This window comes from Ciconia boyciana, chromosome 2 (assembly GCF_034638445.1).
Source record: "Ciconia boyciana chromosome 2, ASM3463844v1, whole genome shotgun sequence".
Taxonomy (NCBI): Eukaryota; Metazoa; Chordata; class Aves; order Ciconiiformes; family Ciconiidae; genus Ciconia; species Ciconia boyciana.
Window position 1 is genome coordinate 146,233,620 of NC_132935.1, and position 23,507 is coordinate 146,257,126.

Sequence of the window (23,507 nt, forward strand, 5' to 3'; positions counted from 1 at the left end):
TTTTCAGTTTAACCCATGCTTTAAAGCTATAGTAGACACTAGATCTGCATCTCTGCTGCCTTGCACTTTTGAGTGTAGATGCTTTCACCAATGCAAAATAGTTGAAATGTCCTCATATCTGAACTAGTTGCATTCTGCAGTCGCTTTAGCAGGTGTAGGCCACCAGACTACTGCACCTTCTTTTGCTGAACAGATGATGAGATTTTAACCCCAAGAGCAGTATCCAGATTCACATTTCATTTAACGTAGTAAGATACTTCAAACCAAATGATTCCAGTGTTTTTTGTCTTACAGATACTAGCATCTTCTTAATATATAATGAAGATCACAAGCGCTGTGTACTGGCTCTAAGTTCTAATTCAGTGACTGTTGCTCCTTGCGTTCAAGAAAATGAGTCACAAAAATTCAGGTGGGTCTCAGATCACCAGCTTATGAGCATAGCATTCAAATTGTGCTTGGGAGTGCCTTCGAAGAAAGACTGGGTTCCGATCACTCTGTATCCTTGTGACAAGGCTAGTGAACTTCAGCGATGGGAATGCAGAAATGAGACTCTCTTTGCAATCCAAGGGGAAGATTTGTTTTTCAACTATGGAAACAGACAGGAAAGGAATATTATGCTGTACAAGGGATCTGGTTTATGGAGTAGGTGGAAAGTCTACGGAACCACAGACGATCTGTGTTCTCGAGGCTATGAAGGTAAAGTTCTGTAAATTAATTTCTGTATTTCAAACTCATTTCTATGTGTATCTAATTAAAATATTTAGAAGTGTAGGAGAATTTCCTTAATCTCATTAATGATCAGTGAGTGTGACTTCTGGTGAAATCAGCAATACTTGAGTGTGTTTTATGTTTTTTTGAGGGGTTCATTTTGCTTATCAAAGTTGTCAGCGTTCTGATAGATAATTAACCATGCATGGTAGTGATTCATTTGGAGAGGGGAAAAAAAGTCTATGGTTATTCAGAACACGTATATAACTATTACACAACAGTTAATGATAGCTTTTACTATTTACATGAGTACAGAAAGATGTAGTGTGAGTGGTGTGCTTTTTTTTTTTTTTTTTTTTTTTTTCCCCCTTGGGGAGCAAATATGAATTATGCTGTAAAGATTTAATTAACTCTTGATATCTTCAGCTCCAGAAGATATCATATATCTGATATTGAAGATGATATAATCTGATACTGAAGATGCCTTCCTAGGTGTCTGAAGTGCGTCTCAGAGTTGGTGCTGAAGTGTTAGATGAAGAAATAAGATAATTTAAATAATTAAATTTGAAAAAGTTATGTATGATACATACATACATACTTATCATAAATATATGTATATATGTATCTTGGAATACATTTGGCTTCCCATTCTTTAATAAACAGAAATAGGCACAGAAGGAGGTAAGGGTGCATTTTCTAGGGTTTACACAAAGGCTGATTACAGTACTAGTCCTTGGTCTAGAGCCAGAATAAAAGAACTGTAGCAAAGCAAATTATGTGAAACGAGGAGGGGGGAAGATGGAGTGATCGCCTGCCATTCCTTCCTCCTTCATTTTCTAGCAGCTCTGTGAGACAGTGACCTTGGTATGTCATCTCTCTAGCAGTCCCTGTCAAGTAGTGTTCCTCTGTATGTCCGCCCATCAATGCATGTACATTATATGTGCACACACAGCTTTAGTTATTTTGGTAAGTTTCATCGACTCAGGTTTCTGATGAAACAGAAATTATCTTTAGATGCCAATGGAAATTTTATTTGGGCGTAGTATATTGGAGTCACTCTGTGGTATATATCTTTCAAGTTTATACGTACGTGCTCTTCCCTGTCTAAAATGGTCAGCAGTTGAGTAGGTTATTGACAGAAGAATCAGCAGTTGTTTGTGCTTAAAAAGAAAATTGTTTAACTGTGTGGATTTTATACTTTTGATTGTTATGCATGTAAAATTAAGCACGGGAATGTACTTGTCTTGGCTCAGCCAGTTCTGGTCAGTGGTCTCTTTCAGCAATAAAAGTTTGTCTCATTGTGGACATGGGTATCAGCTAGGACCTAGAGAGTAAAATTATCAATGCCCCATTCTAGTACAGTTTGTATACTAAACTGCTTGCTATAATATGCTATAATATGATCATAAAGTGGAACTGATATATAACCCATGCTTATTACTGCTTATACATTTTTAAATTGTTGTGTCTCCTTAGATACCTACACTGTGAAAGGAAATGCCAATGGAGCACCTTGTGTATTCCCTTTTAAGTTTGGTGATAAGTGGTATGCTGACTGCACAGATGCTGGCAGATCAGATGGCTGGTTCTGGTGTGGAACCACTTCAAACTTTGATGTTGACAAGATGTATGGATTTTGCCCATTGAAATGTAAGTTTTGTATGTTCAAGATTCTGCTATGCTGTTATTCAGCTGCCTGGAAATATTGGTGTCCTTACGTGCTTTGTTGTACAAAATACAGTTTGAAATGGTGCATTTTTCTGTCTCCATGCAGCCTGCTATCCTTTTAGGAAGTGCTTAAATATACAAACATAGGGCTCAGCATAAAGAAAAAATGGACCAACTACATACAGGTGAAAGTGCGTTAATCATATGCTGGAATCTGTAATTACATCATTTACTTAAATAGAAAGTTAATTAGATGTAAAGATGTTACATTAGTATATGCAAAAGGCTGTGTAAAAGTTTATGCAGCAGAACTGGAAGCTAGAATATAGCTTAATCGAAAATTAAGACTACTTTGTAGAATGAATTGCCTTTTAAACAGAAAGGAGCTTACATGAACTTTTCACTAAAACCCAGTATTTCCCAAATCTGTGTGCTATGTTGTAGTTCTGTATTTCAAATCAATGAGAACTATTTATTCCCTGGTTTGAGTATAGTTAGAGTTTCAACTGTATTATTATGAATATACAGAAGTTTATTTAGAAATGTTGATATTACTTTAAGTAAATTGGAGTAATATGCCTGTATGTATTTGAATTCTTTTAAATTTGAATAAAGTTTCTCTGAACTTCTGTAAAATATGTACTAGGCATTTTGTCTGCAAGCTGCTGCTTCTTCTGTCATGCTGAAAGAGGTAGCACTTCTCCCTCTCTTCTTCTTTATTATTGTGTTTTGCTGTAAAGCTCCAGCTGACTGCAGTCAGAGCTAAGGAGAAAAACATGTCTTTCCTTTGATGTGAAGAAAACAGTGTGGGTTGATCTTAATTGGTTTGGTGATGAGGTATTAGTGTCCTTGCCTGATTTCCATTAATGTTGCATTCATTATTTCAGACAAATAAAAATTGCATGGGTTTTGTTTCTATGCCAGTATTATTTTCAAGATATTAAAACCATGTTGGGAATATCAATCCCATTAATACAGCACATGCAAGATCAACTTAAGAATGCTACCTGTCTAGTGTTCTTTGAGTATAGCAAATAGGAGGCATCATTAAAATTTTGTTTAATTCTGTGGCATAATTCAAGGAAATCCATTCAGATGGCTGTGATTGTTTTTGGAAAAAGCTGATTTATGCTGATTGCCTGCATGTTTCCTTCCTGAGTCTTCAGTACTGGCTATAAAATATTCAAGGTTGGGTCATATATTTTAATGAGAGTCAGGCTGTGGTAGCAGAAGTTTTAGCCAGCCCTGTGAAAGAGGAATGCACTGCATGAGAGAGTGATAAGTTAATAAACTTCAACAGCACCTTTAAACATAGAACATTTAAGTCTTTGCATGTTAAAGTTTATTTAATAAGATTAAAGTGTTTGTTGTTTCTTAAACTGTCTGGGGGAGCAAAAATGCCAACATGAAAATATGTGATGCAAAGTATTACAGCTGTTCATACTGGAGCCTGAACACACAGTGAAATTATCATGACTGAACCAGCCACTTTTTTTCATTGTGAGCAAAACTGGCTCAAATGTTCTCCAAAACGAAGAGGGCATAAGACTATACTTGTAACAGTTACTATACTCAATAGAGGTGTAGAAATTTGACAAGTGGATGTAACAATTGTGAGTATGACCCTTTATTTGATGCTTTAAAAAGAGATGCTGATACAGTGACGGTAGAAACATAAATCCCACAGTAAGAAACAGGGTAGTGTTGCTACATCAGACAATTTTTAGTAGCCTAGGAAGTAGTGCTTCTTTACAGGTTATACTGTGTCTTTTTGAGTTGTATGTTGCACTGCAAGGTAAAAGTAAGTGTTGGGGAAGAAAATAGGTTGCACAGTGTAAGACTACCAGGAGAGTAAGTCATGAGGTATGCCTATAGCTGTATCCAAGTGGGAGAAAGTCCATTGAGGCCCTTTTTGTGACAGATGAAAGAGCTAGAATTTCTGTGAAGAATTTAGAAAGCCTTATAAATGACGCATAAAACTTGCGGCTGACTAGGAAGGAAACAAAAAGTGCAGAGAAGGAAGAAATATTTAAATAGTCTTGTTTACCTCTTCCTTTGTAATAAATGTACAAGACTTATAAAACCCTTTCTATCAAGTCAGAGCCAGCTTTCTCTATTGAATTATAGATTTTAATATTTTTGCAGTCTATATTTTATTCCAGGCTTGTGTTTATGCATAGGAATTTATGGTCTTGAAGAACATAGTGTAACAAAGAAATTTTGCCTTCTCATAGTCATAAGATATTTTGGACAGAAGTTGGTTTGTGGATAATGACAATCAGATGAAAGTTCCCATTTTTAGTCAAATGTCAAAATTACAGCAGTTTATATTTGATTTTTGTTTTCTAAGGCTAATCTGAAAAGCAGCACTTCATATATCTATAGACTATCAGATATAATACAGGAAAAAGTGGAACTGGTTACTGACCTGCTGACATTTAACATGTATCATCCTTTGTCCTGAGTTTTGTTTATTGTACTGTTTTCCTCTTATTTGCACACTTAGGTTTTCTGAGCTCTCTGAATTCGGAAAAGGAAAAGACCTCTTTCTCTCAAATTTTTCACAGCTTGCAACTTCAGAAACTCTGATACAGGCTGCAGGAATTTCAGTCATTTTCCCATTGTCAGCAGACATAGAGTGACCTCTGCTATATTCTGCTTTTGTCATGCAACTTTAATCTCTTTATGGAGTGATATTTTGCTCAGTGTTAGGGCCTCTGGTAGGTTCCATTTTTGGCAGAGCACAATCAGACCGTTGTTTGTTGCTTGTTGTGGGGATTCAACTGAGACGAGCCAGGAGAGGCTGCAGCAGTGTAAGGAGTATGGCCCTCCTAATGTTGGGCCCTGCTGGATGATGTTTTCACTGTTTTGGCATTGCCTAAAAGTCCCAAGTTCAGGTATTCAAGGAGATCACAGTCAGGTCATGTGGCAGAGAAGAAAGCATGGTGGTATGTCAGATACATGCATAAGACAAATGAGGAACTGTAAGACAGGGTGAGATGGATGCTGATAATGTAAGTTTTGTGTTCAGTGCTTGGGTCTGATTACCTCTATCACAGTAAGAAAATCCATAGCCACTTTACATAGTACTCAAAATTTGTAAAAAAAATTGGGGTTTCTTATCTCAGAAGAGTGGTCACCTTGATGTACACCTTAACTAGCATGAGTCTGTAAGTTTTTAGTCTTTTTCTCCACAGTGGGAAATCAACTCTTTTAGCATGACTTTAGCCACTCCTCTTCTATCTTAAACAGCAGCTTTGTTATACCAGAGAAAATGGTGATATTGTTTCATTACCTGTGTACTGTCCAACACGGCTGTCACGGTTTAGCTCTGCCCTGGATTTACTAACACATCAGAGAGCCTCAGGACTCCTTTCAAACCAGTTCTCTATTGCAGTTGTTTGGTTTGTGTATTTCTGCTAAGCTATTTATTCTATATTTTTTCTGACTCCATCTTCATTACAGCATTTCTTTTTCTCCCTACAGTTAATAGTATTGATTTGTTGTGGAATACTGATCCTTTAACAAATGTCCAGTACCAGATAAACTCTGAGGCAGCTCTGAAATGGCACCAGGCAAGAAAAAGCTGTCAACAACAGAATGCAGAGTTATTAAGCATCACAGAGTTGCATGAACAAACATATCTGACAGGTAGGGTAATATTATCCATCAGTTTGTTTTTTTTTTTTACAGTGTGTTCCTGTAGCAGTGACACTTATATAGCATGTTCCATATTGAAAATGGATATTTGTTCAATTCTGGTAATTAGTAGATTTAAATTGTTATCTTGAATGATTCAGCTGGAAAAATCGGACAGATTTTTTAATTATTTTATCCTGATTTAATATTGCCAGAAACTTAGAGTAACATAAAAAAAAGAGCAATTAAGTAATGCAAGCAATAAAGAATAAATGTTGGAATGCAGAAAAATGCAAAACAGTTTGTAAACCAAAGATGCAGATACCAAGATTGCATCCTTTTTGTGCTCTACTCGTTGTGTGTACTAGTCAGTGTTTTTGGCCTATCTCTTTAAAGCTGTCGTATCATCAGTATGTGCTAAAATATGAAAAAGAAGAAAAAGAACTAATAAACAAAAGGACTTACAAATAGATTGTTTTATTTTCAGTCTCCTTCAATGTTTTTTTTGAAGTAATTTCAAAACTTCTCTGAAAAAATTCAGTCCTGAATTTGTGCCTGAATACATTTACATTCTGCAATGAGACATTCTCCTTTTTATTACCTTCTTAGCCTGTGTACACTCATGAAGTAGTCCACTAATTCATCTATTAAATAGATTAGAAAATATTTTGAATATGTTACATCAGTTGGAAGATAAACTTTTCTATGCCATAAGTTGTACTATGTAAGTTCATAGAATCAGAGAATGGTTTGGGTTGGAAGGGACATTTAAAGATCATCCAGTCCACTCCCGTGGCTGTGGTCAGAGACATCTGGCACTAGATCAGGTTGCTCAAAGCCCCATCTAACCTGACCTTGAACTCTTCGAATGATGGGGATCCACAACTTCTCTGGGCAACCCATGCCAGTATCTCACCACCTTCACTGTAAAAAAATTTCATCATGTCTGATCTAAATCTACCCCCTTTCATTTTAAAACAATTGTCCCTTGTCCTGTCACTACAGGGCCTAGTAAAAAGTCTCTCTCCATCTTTCTTATAAGCCCCTTTTATATATTGAAAGGCTGTGATAAGGTCTCCCTGGAGCCTTCTCTTGTCCAGGCTGAACAACCTCAACTCTCTCAGGCATTCTTCACAGGAGGGTTGTTCCAGCCCTCTGGTAATTTTCATGGCCCTCCTCTGGACCCTCTTCAACAGGTCCGTGTCTTTCCTGTGCTGGGGACCTGAGATCTGGATGCAGTACTCCAGGTGAGGTCTCATGAAAGTGGACTGGAGGGGGAGAATCACCTCCCTTGACCTGCTAGCCATACTTCTTTTTATGCAGCCCAGGATACGATTGGCTTTCTGGGCTGCAAGCACGTGTTGCCAGCTCATACCCAATTTTTCATCCACCGGTATCCCCAAGTCCTTCTCCAGAGGGCTGCTCTCAATCCATTCATACCCCAGTCCATACTGATATTGGGAATTGCACCGACCCAGGTGCAGGGCCTTGCACTTGGTCTTGTTGGACTTTATGAGGTTCACATGGGCCCACTCCTCAAGCCTGTCAAGGACCCTCTGGATGGCATCCCTTCCCTCCAGTGTATCAACTGCACCACTCAGCTTGGTGTCATCTGCAAACTTGCTGAGGGTGCACTTGATCCCACTGTCTATGTCATTGATGAAGATATTTCATAGTATCGGTACCAATACAGACCCTAGAGGAACAGCACTTGTTACTGTTTTTTATTTGGACATTGAACCATTGACTGTAACTCTTTGGATGCAGCCATCCAGCCAATTCCTTATCCATCTAATAGTCCATCCATCAAATCCATATTTCTCCAGTTTAGAGGAATGATAAATGTATTTTTGATGCTATGAACAGTCTGTTCTGTCTAAACTTTTGTTTTCAATTTAAGCATTTGGTCAAAACATGGGTCTGTTTTTACTGAGTGTGATGAAACTATTGTTGAAATTAATGCTCAAGGGAGCAATCTGGCACGGATATATAGAAGTGAGATATTAGTAGGTGTGTTTTAATTGCAAACTAGTAGACATTGCTGTCAAATGTATGTGAAAATCAGTTTTTCATTCTACAGCTCTCCTGGCAGAACCCGGATTTCCTGTCATGCTCAGTTCTTGATTGTCTTAATAACAACTTGTTTGTACAGAAGTAGTACTGGAACACATTAATATGTTGGTGCCAAATCAGGCTCTGGTATGATGTTCCAGTCCTTTCCAGTGCTTAACTATCCCTCCTTTTAACCTTGCCATGCTTCAAGTACTACCCATAATCACGGTGTCAAAGACAACTGAAATATGTGGAGCAAAATTACGTACTGGCATGACGCTATCGGTACAAGCAGAAATAAATAATATATGTTGCGCAATGATTTTCTGTGAGCTATGAAGAAATACATTTAATTAAAAAAAATCAGCAGTCATCCAACTGGGCTTCCAAGTCTTATACGAAAGGCAGAGATAGACAATTGATTAATAATGACTATAAATAATGCTAGAGAATTCAGTAGGATCATACTTAAGCATGATATTTCTAGGTGCTTTTCAGAACTGGAGGATTAATTTGGAAATGGTTTTAGAAGCCTGACATCATTGGCTAAAGAAGTGAAATCAGATGAGTCTGAAAAATGTACAAGATGATGTGCTGTTAAAAAGATAATGTTTGGAATGATTGCATTTTAATGTAGTTTGATAAAATGCAAACCGTTTTTTTACTTTACAGTATTTTGTAAATTTGAAACTCACATTTGTTAATTTTATTGGAAGAGAAAATACACAATAGGAAACTATTCACATTTCATTTTAGAAAACTGATTTTTGGTTTTGTGACCTTTTGTGCAAGTTTATCAATTTAATATTTTCTAATTCTGGAAAAAATTATTTGTTTCATATTTATGATCATCGGTTTACAAAGAGCATGCAGAAGTGTAATTTTGTTTTCTATTGTAATAAAATTCTCCACACCTAAAAATGTGAAAACTCTAAAAACTAAAGTGACCCATGTAAGATGACATGTTTTGCAGGTTTAGCATAGCCACCTTAACTAAAAAGTTAAAAGTTGTTAAAACTTTTACTGGGGAAAAAGGAGAAGCTGACGGTTTAGCTAGAATTCAGCTCTCAAGTTTTGAGAAAATGTTTGCTCTTGCTGTGCACTTCCAATATCTCTCTTTGTTATCTAGGTTTGACTGGCAGACTGAGTTCTGCTCTCTGGTTTGGTCTTAACAGTTTGAATTTCAACAGCGGATGGCAATGGGTTGGTGGTGCTCCTTTTCGATACTTAAATTGGGTTCCAGGTAAGGTTAAATACGTTGCTACTCAGTTTAAAAGGCAAAAATTTGGTCATCGTGTAACATATTTATTTTCTAGTACTCTATTCTCCTGCAATTAGTTGAGCTTGTTTTGATGTTGAAAGACTCTGACTGTGGCTATAAACACTGTGAGTAACAGCCCTTATGCTAGGTATACACACTGGGCTTAATATATTATTCACAATGGAAATGGTAACCTCAAAATCCAGAGGAAAGTTTTAAAAGTCATCTATTTACACTTCATTTGTATATCTTCTTAATTTACTTTATTTCTATATGAATTTAGAATAAATCTGATGGTATAGGTATCTTAATTTGTGAGATTAGACTGGTCAGTGTATGTTTGGTTTTGTTTTTTTTTTTTTAATTCCTTTCCTTTCCAATTTGTTTTGATTATTTGCTTAAAGATTGGATTTTCATTTTCATTTGGGATTAACCTACCCATGGCAGTAACATGTATCAAACTGAACATGTTAGGCTAGTCTACTTAAAAGCAAACCCAGCTACTTCACACCTGTAGTTGCAATGTTGAACTCTGGTGCTGTTATAAAAAGCTAGTCTCCTATGCCATCTGTGTACATGGTGAAGAAGAGGTGCTTTTCTGGTTTACTATTCAGAGTGCCTATTTTAAGGTGTCTTTTTGCAGGACCCTTGTTTCCTTGCACTGGCTATTCAGGAAGCCTTTTTTAGACTAATTTAAAGTAGATGTCTGAAGTTATGCAGTGTAAATACTCTTCTTTATATTCATTGGACGTCACATGTATTTAATCTGCAGTAACTATAAATGCATGCTCCATTGTATCATCCAGTGGCTTCCTTGTGTAGGTAAGGCCACATTTTATGTGGACAAACTTCTTGAGTAGGTAAACTTTGAAGAGTGAATTGGACTACTTTATAAATAGCTCTCCAATGGAGTGAGCACACAAGGCAAACAGATGGGCTGAACTGCAAGTTGCTGTGAAGGTATTTATAGTTCTGTCATCCAAGTGCACTGATGAGGATCTGCATGTAATGAAGAGTGGGGGGGATGGATTGTGAGGTGTGCCAAAGTGGTGAGGGGAGCTGTTCATGGTTATTAAAAGTGCAGACAACTCTCAGCTGTCCTGTAAAGAATTAGATGGGTTTTTGTGTAACCAAAATGGGCTCTATTTATCTTTAACTCCTTATGTTTCTTAATTTCACTCAAGGGTAATGCTCTTAAGTCCATATAACCTATTTTATATTTGTGCTATCTCCTTCATCACTTCACTTCGGTCATCCTACCTCTATTTCATCCCCATTACCCTGGATGTTCAAAAGCTGGCTGTTCATCCACTAGTATATTTTAAAAGAATTTGTGGAAGCTGCATATTCTTCCATCACACTAGCCCTAACTAAATAATAGAAAAACATGGGAACTAAGTTATCAACATTTAAACTGAAATTATGCTGGTTAGGCATTTGGGAGAGCTAACTGCCATCAGCTGAACTTTTTTTGTACATTAAAACAATTTAAATTTTGTATTTTTGAAGTAAGATTAGCTTTTTCTCCTATGGGAAGAAGATATAACATGACTGCAAATATAAGACTAACTGTAATCTAAGGTGATGAAATCATAATGATATAAGAAAATTTTCAGTGAACAATCCTGTGCACTAAAAAATATTGTTTTGCTGTGTTTATTGCTGAGCAGTACTGACACTTGCTTGTTATGTAGTATAGCGGCATGTGTTCAGAAATGAAAGAAAATCCATGTTAAGTTTAATCACATTAGACCAGATCTTGAAAAGTTCATCTGGTTTATTGCAGAAATTTGTTCTGTTCTACGCATTCTACTTTCCTTCTAGATGTTCCTGTTAGTGCTAATGCTAATCTTCAACTGAAAATATCCAAATATCCTGCTATTGTTGTATAGTTTAGATGAGTGGACAAGAAGTTCACATTAGCGAAATAATTACTTATTATTTTTCTGTCTTTACTGTTATACTAAGTACAGAATTTGACTAGCTTACTAAAGAGTTTTTTCACCTAAAGATTGTGCTCTGGAGTTTAGACATTCTTTGTTTACAAAGGGAAAAAACCCAAACAAAATAGGTGGACTGTAATACTTTCCATCAAGACTTTAAACCTGTGAAGAGGCTGTTAAATTGTGAACTGGATAAATATCTCAACTTGTGGTTGCTGTGAAAAAATCTCTCTTAAGAGAATGAACTGCCCTGTTCAGTCTAAAGGACTGTGGAGAATCACAATTGTCTATATGTTAATGTATCTTATAATTAAAGCATGGAACAGATTAGAATGTGAGAGTAATTGGGAGGGTAACCATGATGTGCTTATACTTTGTTGTTGAGGTGTGTTTGTTTTTTTTTTTTTTTAAAGGACATCCGTCTCCAGAACCTGGAAAAACCTGTGCAGCATTAAATCCTGGCAAAGGTGCTAAGTGGGAGACTCGGGAATGCAATCAGAAACTTGGCTATATTTGTAAACGAGGAAATGCTACTTTAGAATCTTTCATTATTCCTACAGGTAGGTTTGGTAAGAAACCCTCAACAAATTATTAATGACCAGTGTTTTTTATCTGTAATTCTAATAGGTATTTGTTATTGCACATGGTAAAACCAAGCAAAGGTCTCTGCAGACTGTGGCTTGACCAAGATTCCCTGTAAAAGTGAACAGTGTGTACTTCCTTTTTGTTCTGGCCTCCCTACTTCCTGTATAGTAATCTTTCTTCTGTAGCTTTGAGTTCTAAATTGCAGAAATGGTGGAGTTCTCTTTTCCAAAAACAAGCAGAACTGTCAGATTTTGTTCATAGAATAAAAAGGGAAATAATTTAATGTTTAAAAAAATCCCTTCATTATCTAAAGCCCCATGTGCTCAGTGAAATTAGTCAATTTCTTCTTGCTTTCATTTTTACTACTTATGAGATAGAGTAAGTTTGTCAGTACAAGTTCATAGTGGGCTAGAGGAATTTTTAAAAATTCTTTTGAGAGAGTTAAATAATTTTTATATATCTGTATATTTATAAATAGATATACATTTATTTAGAGATCTATAAAATTATTTGTGTATATATTAAAACTAACTTATGAAATTATTTAAATTATATATATGACACTTTTTCAGAAGAAATGTAATTCTGAGACTTGCCTAATATAGGAAAGACAAAACAGATAAGTTTTCATAGCTTTATTTAGATGCATTTCCTTATTATCTCTCTGTGTACTATAAAAACCTTTTAACTTATTCCTTTGTTTCATCACTCCTTCTTTCTCTTATTTCCAAGTTTCTTTCTTTTTCCAGGACATACAGGTATCTCTTAAATCCACTGACATTATTTTGTATAGGTTTTAGAAGCAGAAAGCTAAACCATCACTGGATTTCCAGTCCATTTATTAATATGCATTATTGGCAAACCAGATGTTTTGGAAACTCAGTGTTTGACATTTGGCTTAAAACCCATGTTTTTTTAAATGTTTGTCCTGCTTTTGCCAATATATAACCAGTCCAGTCAAAAACACTTAGGACAGAGAGTTCTGCCTAATTTGTTTTGCTTTATTGCTAAGAGAAAAAAACCACAAGAATGAGCTAGTGTCTCATTAATTAAATATTGAGATCAATATTTAATACTTAAATTAATACTTCAGTATTGAAATCAAGCCTATTCGTTGCCTTTGCTGAGAAGGACTTCAGTGCATATTTTAATTCTTTCCTAAATGAAGATGTAAAGTTTTGTTAGTATTTGTATACAGCTGATAACCACATAGTTTAAGTTATATAGGTTGTCTTACATTGTTCAGTAGGCTACTGCTCAGCTTTTCAGGTTTCATCCATCAGTTCTTAAACACTGATGCCTATAAATATACTATCATTTCAATGCTGGCTTCTATCTTATTTAGGTTTAATTTTAGTTTGGGGAGTCGAATGGCCATTTATTTCTTATGCATTAGGCTTTTGATTCTTCCCCCACCCCAGTTCACCAGTAATTTGGAGGAAGAACAGCAATGAGACAAAAGTTTTCAATCATGCAGAAATTGCTGAGTAAACATGGTGATAGATTAACCAGAGTTTGGCAGTGTTTCGCTTCATAAAATATTTTCCAAAATGTCCCATGGGGGGAAGTCATAAAAGGAATAAGCATGCGATCATGCAAGGTGTTAAGTGCCCTCAGCTTTTAATGATGTAAAGGAAAACTCATGGCGGATGATGTTTTCCTGACTAGGGCTCCCGAGTCACGACATAAATTAATTGCAAATTCATACATGCACTTAGTTGTGCAGTTAACATTAAACATGGGCAATCCTTTGAAATTTTAACCCTAGACATTACAATTGAGTCTAACAAGGCAGTATGCAAGGACTGTGGGACAGAAGAACATTTTACAACAGAATATAATCATGCTTGTATCTAAAATAAAGTAGAGAAAAATCTTTACAGAATATTTATTTTTGTTGCAGATGAAGATTTTAATGAAGCCAACAGCTGTACAGGTTTTTTTATAGCAGAAGTGCTTTTTCCAGTAGGGGGCCACATCATTGTATGCATCTAAGTGATATAGAATCTTAGGGCTTCAAAGCATTTGCCCTGTAATACAGCAAAGTGGATTAATAGGAACCTGTTCATTTCACCTACAAAACTTGCTTATTTTTTTACTTAATTTTCTAAAGAAAGACTGTCTGTCTGTCTGCCTCCACCAAGTGACTGCCAAAATAGATTTCATCCCAATCCAACAAGGTGTAGTGATCTTAAAGTATTAAGTTTCCAAATATTTCATAAAACATTCGATTAGATGAAATAAATCCTCCTAGTGTCACTGTTGTGACTGCTGTGTGAGCTCTCTCTTGTGAGACCACAGAGAATGGGTGTGAGAGAGAGAAATTTGAATGCCTGAATCACAAGACAAACTTCAGCTAGCACTTTCATGCTTTTAGACACCCAGGTCAATCACTGTGAGATCTTCAGACTTCAGGAAGCCAAGCTTATAGTTTACAAAAGTATTGGCTCTTTGTTTGAGGAACAACCATTCTAGGCTTAGAAACTTCATTTCTGTATCTTGATCTATTCCTCAGTAAATTCATCAGCTTGACATTTGGGATAACATTTTTTACACATTAATGTGATTTCCTTTGTTACATCTTATTTGTTTTAATTTGCATTGCTTCTTTTGCTTAAGTCAAATGAAATTCAGGGAGTAGTACTTGTTTCCATTAGGATGAAAAATAGCTTGTATGGCTTTGTGTTGTCATGTATTTTCTTTAAAAGGACAATAGGGAAGTACAGAGTTCATTTTTGCTGAGTACTGGAAATGAAGAACTGAAGACTTTCTCTTACTGAGAAATCCCCAGCTATGTCATTCAATAAGAGTTGCACCAAAGAAACTAGACTGTCAACTGCTTTTCTTGTTTTGTGGCCTGCAACAAATTCCCTGGTGTTACTGGATTTACAAGCAAAAGAGCCTCCCACCCTGCCATGGCTGCTTTAGTGTTTACAGTAATAGTCTCACAGTCTTCTTTGGTCTGAAAAAGACTCTCACAGACTCTCTGGGGAATATGTACCTTTGTATCTGTCTTTGTAGCCATGTCTGAATTGCTGACAGCTGTTCTATTCAGTGTTTACAGTTTGCAGAAGGGTGCACTAAGTGTGTTGGAGGTGCATATAAGCCTAGATTTTTTTTTTTCATAGAATAGAATAATAGAATCTTTTAGGTTGGAAAAGACCTTTAAGATCATTGAGTCCAGCCGTTAACCTAGCATTGCCAAGTCCACGACTAAACCATGTCCCTAAGCACCACATCTACATGTATTTTAAATACCTCCAGGGATGGTGACTCAACCGCTTCCCTGGGCAGCCTCTTCCAATGCCTGACAACCCTTTCTGTGAAGAAATTTTTCCTAATATCCAATCTAAACCTCCTCTGGTGCAACTTGAGGCCATTTCCTCTTCTCCTATGGCTTGTTACCTGGGAGAAGAGACTGACCCCCACCTCGCTACAGCCTCCTTTCAGGTGGTTGTAGAGAGCAATAAGGTCTCTCCTGAGCCTCCTTTTCTCCAGGCTAAACAACCCCAGTTCCCTCAGCCTCTCCTCATCAGACTTGTGCTCCAGACCCTTCACCAGCTTTGTTGCCCTTCTCTGGACACGCTCCAGCACCTCAATGTCTTTCTTGTAGTGAGGGGCCCAAAACTGAACACAGTATTCGAGGTGCAGCCTCACCACTGCCAAGTACAGCTTGTCCATAGTCCTGCTGGCCACACTATTTCTGATACAATCCAGGATGCTATTGGCTTTCTTGGCCACCTGGGCTCACTGCTGGCTCGTATTCAGCCGGCTGTCAAACAACACTCCTAGGTCCTTTTCTGCCAGGCAGCTTTCCAGCCACTCTTCCCCAAGCCTGTAGTGTTGCATGGGATTGTTGTGACCCAAGTGCAGGACCCGGCACTTAGCCTCATACAATTGGCACTTAGCCTCATACAATTGGCCTCGGCCCATTGATCCAGCCTGTCCAGATCCCTCTGTAGAGCCTTCCTACCCTCAAGCAGATCAACACTCCCACCCAACTTGGTGTCGTCTGAAAACTTACTGAGGGTGCACTTGATCCCCTTGTCCAGATCGTTGATAAAGATATTAAACAGAACTGGCCCCAACATAGAGCTCTGGGGAACACTGCTTGTGATTGGCCACCAACTGGAGTAAACTCCATTCACTACAACCCTTTGAGCCTGGCCATCCAGCCAGTTTTTTACCCAGGGAAGAGTACACCTGTCCAAGCCATGAGCAGCCCTTTTCTGCAGGAGAATGCTGTGGGAAACAGTGTCAAAGGCTTTACTAAAGTCTAGGTAGACAACATCCACAGACCTTCCCTCATCCACTAAGCAGGTCACCTTTTCGTAGAAGGAGATCAGGTTAGTCAAGCAGGACCTGCCTTTCACAAACCCATGCTGACTGGGCCTGATCACCTGGTTGTCCTGTACATGCCACGTGATGGCACTCAAGATGATCTGCTCCATAACCTTCCCCAGCACTGAGGTCAGGCTGACAGGCCTGTAGTTCCCCGGATCCTCCTTCTGGCCCTTCTTGTAGATGGGTGTGACATTTGCTAACCTCCAGTCACCTGGGACCTCCCCGCTTAGCCAGGACTGCTGATAAATCATTGAAAGTGGCTTGGTGAGCGCTTCTGCCAGCTCTCTCAGTACCCTTGGGTGGATGCCATCCAGCCCCATAGACTTGTGTGTGTCTAAGTGGCGTAGCAGGTTGCTAACCATTTCCCCTTGGATTATGGGGCTTCATTCTGCTCCCTGTCCTTGTCTTCCAGCTGAGGGGGCTGGGTACCTGGAGAACAACTGGTCTTACTATTAAAGACTGAGGCAAAGAAGGCATTTTTTGCCTCAGCCTTTTCCTCATCCTTTGTCACTATGTTTCTCCCCACATCCAAAAAAAGATGGAGATTCTTCTTAGCCCTCCTTTTGTTGCCAATATACTTATAGAAACATTTTTTGTTGTCTTTTATGGTACTAGCCAGGTTAAGTTCTAGTTGGGCTTCGGCCCTTCTAATTTTCTCCCTGCATAACCTCATGTCATCCTTGTAGTCCTCCTGAGCTGCCTGCCCCTTCTTCCAAAGGTCGTAGACTCTTCTCTTTTTCCTGAGTTCCAACAAAGCTCTCTGTTCAGCCAGGCCCATCTTCTTCCCTGCCAGCTCATCTTTCGGCTGCTCCTGTGCCTTTAAGATTTCCTCCTTGAAGAATGTCCAGCCTTCCTGGACTCCTTTGCCCTTCAGGACTGCCTCCCAAGGGACTCTGTCAAAAACAGGCCAAAGTCTGCCCTCCAGAAGTCCAAGGTGGGAGTTCTGCTGACCCCCCTCCTTACTTCTCCAAAAATCGAAAACTATCATTTTGTGATCGCTGTGCCCAAGACAGCCTCCAACCATCACATCACCCACAAGTCCTTCTCTGTTCACAAACAAGTTCACAAATAATTTCAAAGCAATTCTCTGACTGTTATAGCAAAGCACTGTAAAATGCATATGCTCAGAGCTGAGACCAGACATAGAACAAATTAGGCAGCTGTCTGAAACATCAAACTAACTTCTACAACAGCATTTGCCACCTCTGTCCTCTCTTGTTTCTCCTAACATGACCGCATACATTCAGTTTGTTTTTCCGGGGTTCCCCCACTCTCTATTCCAGTTCTTCCTCTCCTGTGGCAGGATTGACAGGGCTCTGACCAAGCACTGAGCCCCTTGTCCTGGGCTGACAAAGTTCAGTTTTACTTAAACTTTGTGAGAACATGCTAGCACTTTTTTGAGGCAGGTCTGCAAACAGCAGACTGTTTATAGCTATGCTAGAAATCTGTGTTGTGACACTAAGTACCTACTAATCATCAGCATATTCCAGGTGAAAGAGGATATGTGCTTGCAACCTGGGCCTGACTGGTCATGACTTTGGATGACTACTTAAATATTTCCATAGTCATACACAAACACATTGCTTCTCCTTCCCTGACATACACAAGTTTTTTTTGCCAACAGAATTTCTGCAAACCTGCTGTCCTTGTTCTACTCTATATATTGGTGTTTGCTAAACCCATCTGCTGATTATAAATAAAGTGCTGCAAGAATTATAATTTGTTTCTACAACATTATATGTCCGGGTGGCACTCCTCCCAAGGCTGAATTGTTTGCTGAACAGCAATGTGGTTGTTGGCAGTACTCTGGTACTGTTTTGTTGAACTTCTAAAAACAATTTTTAAGCATAAATCATTTACTTTGACAGCATAATTTTCTCAATGAAGCTTTCAAATGGATTCCTAAAAGCAGTATTCTTATTTGGGTTGTCTCATGATCCTGTAGAACCAGTTATTTTTTCTGGGGCTAACCCATAAATTGCCTAAGGTTTGGGAAAAAAAATTACCCTCATAAATATGTTTTGTAAGCCCAAGTTGTTAACATATAGCTATACAGCAAGAAGGAGGAACAGAAATGCTGACATGAGTGTAGGAAAATGATAAAGCACAGCTCTGCAGACGTTACCTTTTAGTATGTATGTATGCATATAAAAGTCAAAACTGGTACTATATTCTGGTAATTTTTAATTCTGTCTTTTCACAAGACGCAAGCACTTGTTTGCAACTGTAGTGTTCTTTAAAAAAAATCTGGAAGTTTCAGCTTCTAATCAGGCATGCAGATTATTATCTCTGTACATATTTTTCAGCTCTGCTGTTCTTCATGAAGAAAATATATAATTACTTTGTTTGTTAAATCTTTCCTTATGTGATTTGCAGTCTTTAGTTAAGAACAGAATTCTGAAACTCTTCATGGTAATTTTTCTTTTCAGAAACTAATGTGCCTATTAGATGTCCTGATCAATGGATGTCATATGCTGGTCACTGTTACATAATTCACAGGGACCCCAAAATATGGAAAGATGCCTTAACATCTTGCAGGAAAGAGGATGGGGATCTGGCAAGCATCCATAATGTTGAAGAGTACAGCTTTGTTATTTCTCAGCTTGGGTACCGTGAGTATTTTTTTACAATAACATATATATATTTATACTAAGAAAATAAAAAGTTTTGAATGTGTCTTACCTATTAATAAAAGGAGGATACTGTTTAAAAAAAATAATTGTCCTGATCACAGGGTGCAGAAGAAGTTAAATTTTAAATTTAAAAAATATTTGGAAGAAAAAAAACACAATAAGAGCACGAAAACCAAACAAACTATACCATCACAGAAAAGCTGTGGTCAATGTTGTGAATTGCATCAACCCCAAAATCCTATTTCTTTGGGTCTGCTTCTACCTCCTTTTATACACATTAAAACAATTTTCAACCTTTTCAGAAGCTGGAAGGATTTTTACTATTGGTCTGCAAAGGTAGATGAGGGGAAGCAAAGTCTGTTGGTCAAAGACAGTTTGGGAAGATCTGGGTCCTATTACCAGCACTGCCATGTCCTTATTTTTCAAGTCATGCTGCTTGCGTTTCTTCTGCAAAAAGGAAGCTGTCTGTCCCAGTATGTGGATTCAGATGTGCCCCAAATTGAATATGGTACTTAGGTGCTCGGTTTCTTAGCACACATTTGAGTTGTTGCAAGGCAAGTTAGGCTACAGATGCTGTGTGTTCATTAGGGGAGATGCGACCATGCTGATGCTCAGGCAATTTTGTGGTTGCTATTGCTTTACATGAACCTGATTTTGCATGTAGGGTCAGTTACTGCTTTTTGATGGGAGGAGCATGTTCACACGTATGTATGCTTCTTTGCAGTAATTGATCCTATGTGTGCTTTTAGTGCCAGGTAAGTGTGAGTTAGTTTATCCTTCACTGAAAGCACAGTAAGCTGCTTTGAGCTGCAGTGTAACAGCAGTCTTGAAGTGGCAATCATAAAATAGCTGTTATGCTTTAGTTTTGTATCCTAGCCAACTCCATGGCAACTTGTGCTTGTCCTCACATTCCTGAAAGAGTGATTTGTTGTTCTTTCACGAACAACATGAAACTTTTACTCTTTCAAAGGAGATTATTAGGAAAGGTGGGACCTCTTCATGAGACATTAGGACATTTGAAAGAAGTTAGGCTCTAAAGGAAATTAGTTGTATTTTCCCCTTACTCCTTGGAAGTAGATTATTTCATAGTTTAATGCCTTCTCCAAAGACCTTTCCTGAACTGACTGTGCCTGCGCTGTTTTTGTAAAAGTCAATGTTTCTGAAAGGCAAATAGTCCTGAAGGAAACCAGGCTTCTCGCATATGGCGCACTCACTGCAACAGACTATTTTGAAAGCATTCTTTTCAGAGGAGTAAAATTGGAACTATTTCTAAAAAACTAAAGAAGCCTTTTAAGGCAGTTTATAACAGTATCAGATTACCCTTGTTCACCACTGAGATGAGAACACCATGTATTGCAGGGCCTAGAAAATCTTGTCTGCATCAGAACTCTGCTGTAATAAGTGCTGTACAGAAAGAACAAAAGTCTGTCTTTGTGCCAAATAATTCACAGTCCCATGATAAAACAAAGGAAGAAGGGGTACAAGGAGATGAGTATTGTCATAGTAGCAGAGCTTTTGTTGGCATCACCCACAAAGGAGAACTTTAGAGAGGAACATGAAGAAGAATAAAGAAGTGCATTCTGGATGTTTACACAGAAGTCCAGCATATGATATGGCACAAACGTGGCACAATGCACATCTGAGAGAGTGGGAAAAAGCTTATTTACAAGTGGCTGGGAAAAAACCCCAAGTTAGTATTTAGTCACCCGGCTTTAGAGATGATTGCAAAACTCTATGACAGCATTTCTTCTTCAGAGGAGAAAATGTTATGTAGGAAGAGGCTCCACAGAGCCAGAAATGGCTCTTGGCCATTTCTGATTTGCATGGCTTATATATATGACTTTGATGTAATCATTTTGTTAAAGAATACTGTTTATTGTTCTTATTACCATGGTATGAGCCCACCACAGTAGGAGCTCTGGCCATGGATAAGGCCTCTGCTGTGCTAGGTGCTCAATAAACATAGACAGAGAGATTTTAATGGATAACTAAACAAAAAAGAAATGAGAGAGTGTGGATGGCGGTAGCTAAGGAGAGAATGAGAGCATGATGGGCAGTGGAACTGGAACAGCTTTCAACTTTGGTAGCAGAGGAGAGTTTAAAGGAGGGTACTGAGATGTGATGTTGGGGGACTTCTGAACATGAAGAGCAGTCTGGAAGAAGAGGTAAAGGTGCCTGTTTGAAAATGGAGCCTAATGTCCTGCGAATCTGAGTCTTTCTTATTGGAGGAGAGGTAGTAAGGACAGTACGGATGAGCTATGAGGGCTGATCATACTTAAGTATAATAAAGATGGGAGAGACAAGGGAGGGAAAGAGAAAGGAGAGAGAGTTGACTCCATTAAAGTGACAGGCTGGAAGGGTGATTTTTGCAGCAGCTTGGTTGGTCAAACTGGGAAGCGTCTGTGTTCCTGTAACTAGCAGATGGGAGAAATTTCACAGGAGAGTTTTAAGTTGTGGGGGTATCTAGGAAAACCTCCATCTGAAATGTGTTAATCAGAAAGGATTGCCTTAGGGGCAATGACTTTTAACTGTTTTACAGTCACTTCTGTTGCTAGTGACAGCAGCAACAGAAAAGAAACAGTTCCAGTTCTACTGAGAGACCCATTCCTGCAGCTGATGTCTTTTTAGGTGGGCTCAATCCTATTTTTAATTTCCATAGGTGATTTCATTGTCAGGTTGACTGTGGTCAGTCTGGATAGAGGATATTAGAGGACGACTTATGGAAGAAGGCAAGAACTATGATAACAAACTGAATAGGAAAAACCTCTGAGTGCTGTAGATGGGCTGTAGAAATGCAAGGTCATAAGTGGTGGAAAAAACTGTTTAAAAGTAGTCTCCCTATCATTCGTGAAAAATACTCATAATTAATAAGTTCTAGCAACCAAGTAGTTCATACTCTGCTTGGAAGGACTGCTATCTAAGGAAAGGACTGTGATGTAGTTGGTCAGTGTGCTCTGAGTCATAGTGCTGTGGACAAAAGGAAACACCTGCTGCCTTTAGCATAGGCTGGATGACAGGCTATAAAGAAATAATTAAATAATAATTTAAAAAATTCCCATTGCACTGAACAAAGTCATAAAAACAGTTCTAGATAGGAATACCCTTTGATGATGATGGAGTTCAGACTGATTATAAATGCCCAAATTTTTAATCCTCCTTATTCAAATAGTTTATTCAGAAGAAAACTAAGTATGAACATTATAGTAGCAATGTGTTAGAGTGGAGGATTTTAAGCACAGACAAATAAACCTCTAAGAAACAGCTGTTGTAAAGTAACATCCTTGGTCAGTCCTGCACTTTCCTTCCAGCCAAAAACTAGCACTTAACTCCATTAACTGTAAACTGAAAAAAGTCTAACAACTACATGAATTTCCTTTTGCTCTGAAATGAAAAAAAAAATATAGGAACACATGTAATGTGAAAACTTGCAAGTACTCTGGTTGGCAGCTCTAAAAGACAACTCTGGGTGTCTGAGCATTAGAAAGGAGGGCACTTCTTCCTTCACTATACTAGAGGTAGGAGAAAAGGGGAGGTAGCATTTTATTTAGCTATTTATTCATCTCTTGTTACAAGAGTTTTGAGCTGGAAAAAAAGAATGAACCTAGTTGTGTTGCAACATAATTCAACAAAGAGAATATTTTGGCTATTTTATACAAACAGCCTTGTCTTATTGTATTGCCACTAGAGTGAGTGGCCTTTCCTGATGACTGGAGTGGATATATGAGGAACAGTCTTCCCCCTTTATGAAACAGGGAGCCTTAATTTCCTGTGACTGCCTTTTAAACTTCCTGAGAATAAATTATTTTCTGTTCCATGAAGATAAAAGTTCACATCATATAAAAGGACTGTTATCAACCTTTTAATTGTATGTTTTAGAGCCAGCTGATGAGCTGTGGATTGGGTTGAATGACCTCAAGGTTCAGATGTATTTTGAATGGAGCGATGGAACACCTGTCACCTACACTAAGTGGCTTCGTGGAGAACCCACTCATGCAAACAACAGGCAAGAGGACTGTGTTGTTATGAAGGGAAAGGTAAAGTCATGTAGCTATTGACTTAATTATCTTATAATTTCATTTATCATTTGGGCTTTTTTCTGTGCAAGAGCACAAAAGTAGGGGGTATTACTGTTTGAAGCAGCCTATTTTAGAGTCTTATAGGTGTTACTTTTTTGAGGAAGGATCCCTGTTCAAGGTTGTCAGAAAGTTGTTTTTGTTGTCTTCCCTGAGAAGCAGGCAAGTGGTGGCTTTCCTTGAAGGCAACTGCCTCCCAATATCCATATTTCTGGAGTTCGGTTTATGTATGTGGGCTTTTTTGAAGAAACTTTTAATTGCACTGCGAAGCACACAAACATGTAAATGCTTTTCTTCAGGAAGCTACAAAGACATTTTTGAGATGTTTGGATTTTTTCTGCTCTGATTGAATATGGGATATACAGCTGCCTTAAAAAATTGCACTAGCAATTTTTAATGATGTTAGACAGAAATACTATATTTAGAAGAAAATAGAAGCCTTCATTTTCTTTTTCTAGGCAAAGTTATAAATCTCAGGTCTAGGTAGATTAGATGTTATGCTTGTATCTGCACTGCACATGAAGAGTTGTGAGAAAAGTGGTTAGCAATGGCATTAGTGGAAGCCTTTACTGAGTGACTGTATATCTACAATTAAAAGGCT

General features: G+C 38.0%; 1 protein-coding gene across 3 annotated transcripts in view; it reads left to right on the forward strand.

Annotated features, from left to right (window-relative positions):
* The window catches only part of LOC140647146 (macrophage mannose receptor 1-like), a 65,520-nt gene that overhangs the window by 3,710 nt on the left and 38,303 nt on the right, over positions 1 to 23,507 (forward strand). For 2 of the 3 annotated variants that reach the window (XM_072851509.1, XM_072851508.1), the window contains exons 2-8: positions 295 to 696; positions 2,185 to 2,358; positions 5,863 to 6,027; positions 9,197 to 9,310; positions 11,685 to 11,831; positions 18,630 to 18,812; positions 22,710 to 22,867. In XM_072851509.1, coding sequence (XP_072707610.1) covers positions 295 to 696; positions 2,185 to 2,358; positions 5,863 to 6,027; positions 9,197 to 9,310; positions 11,685 to 11,831; positions 18,630 to 18,812; positions 22,710 to 22,867 — 1,343 coding nt within the window. Of the gene's footprint in view, positions 1 to 294; positions 697 to 2,184; positions 2,359 to 5,862; positions 6,028 to 9,196; positions 9,311 to 11,684; positions 11,832 to 18,629; positions 18,813 to 22,709; positions 22,868 to 23,507 lie in introns of those variants that run through there. The other variant, XM_072851510.1, reaches the window with a different exon arrangement.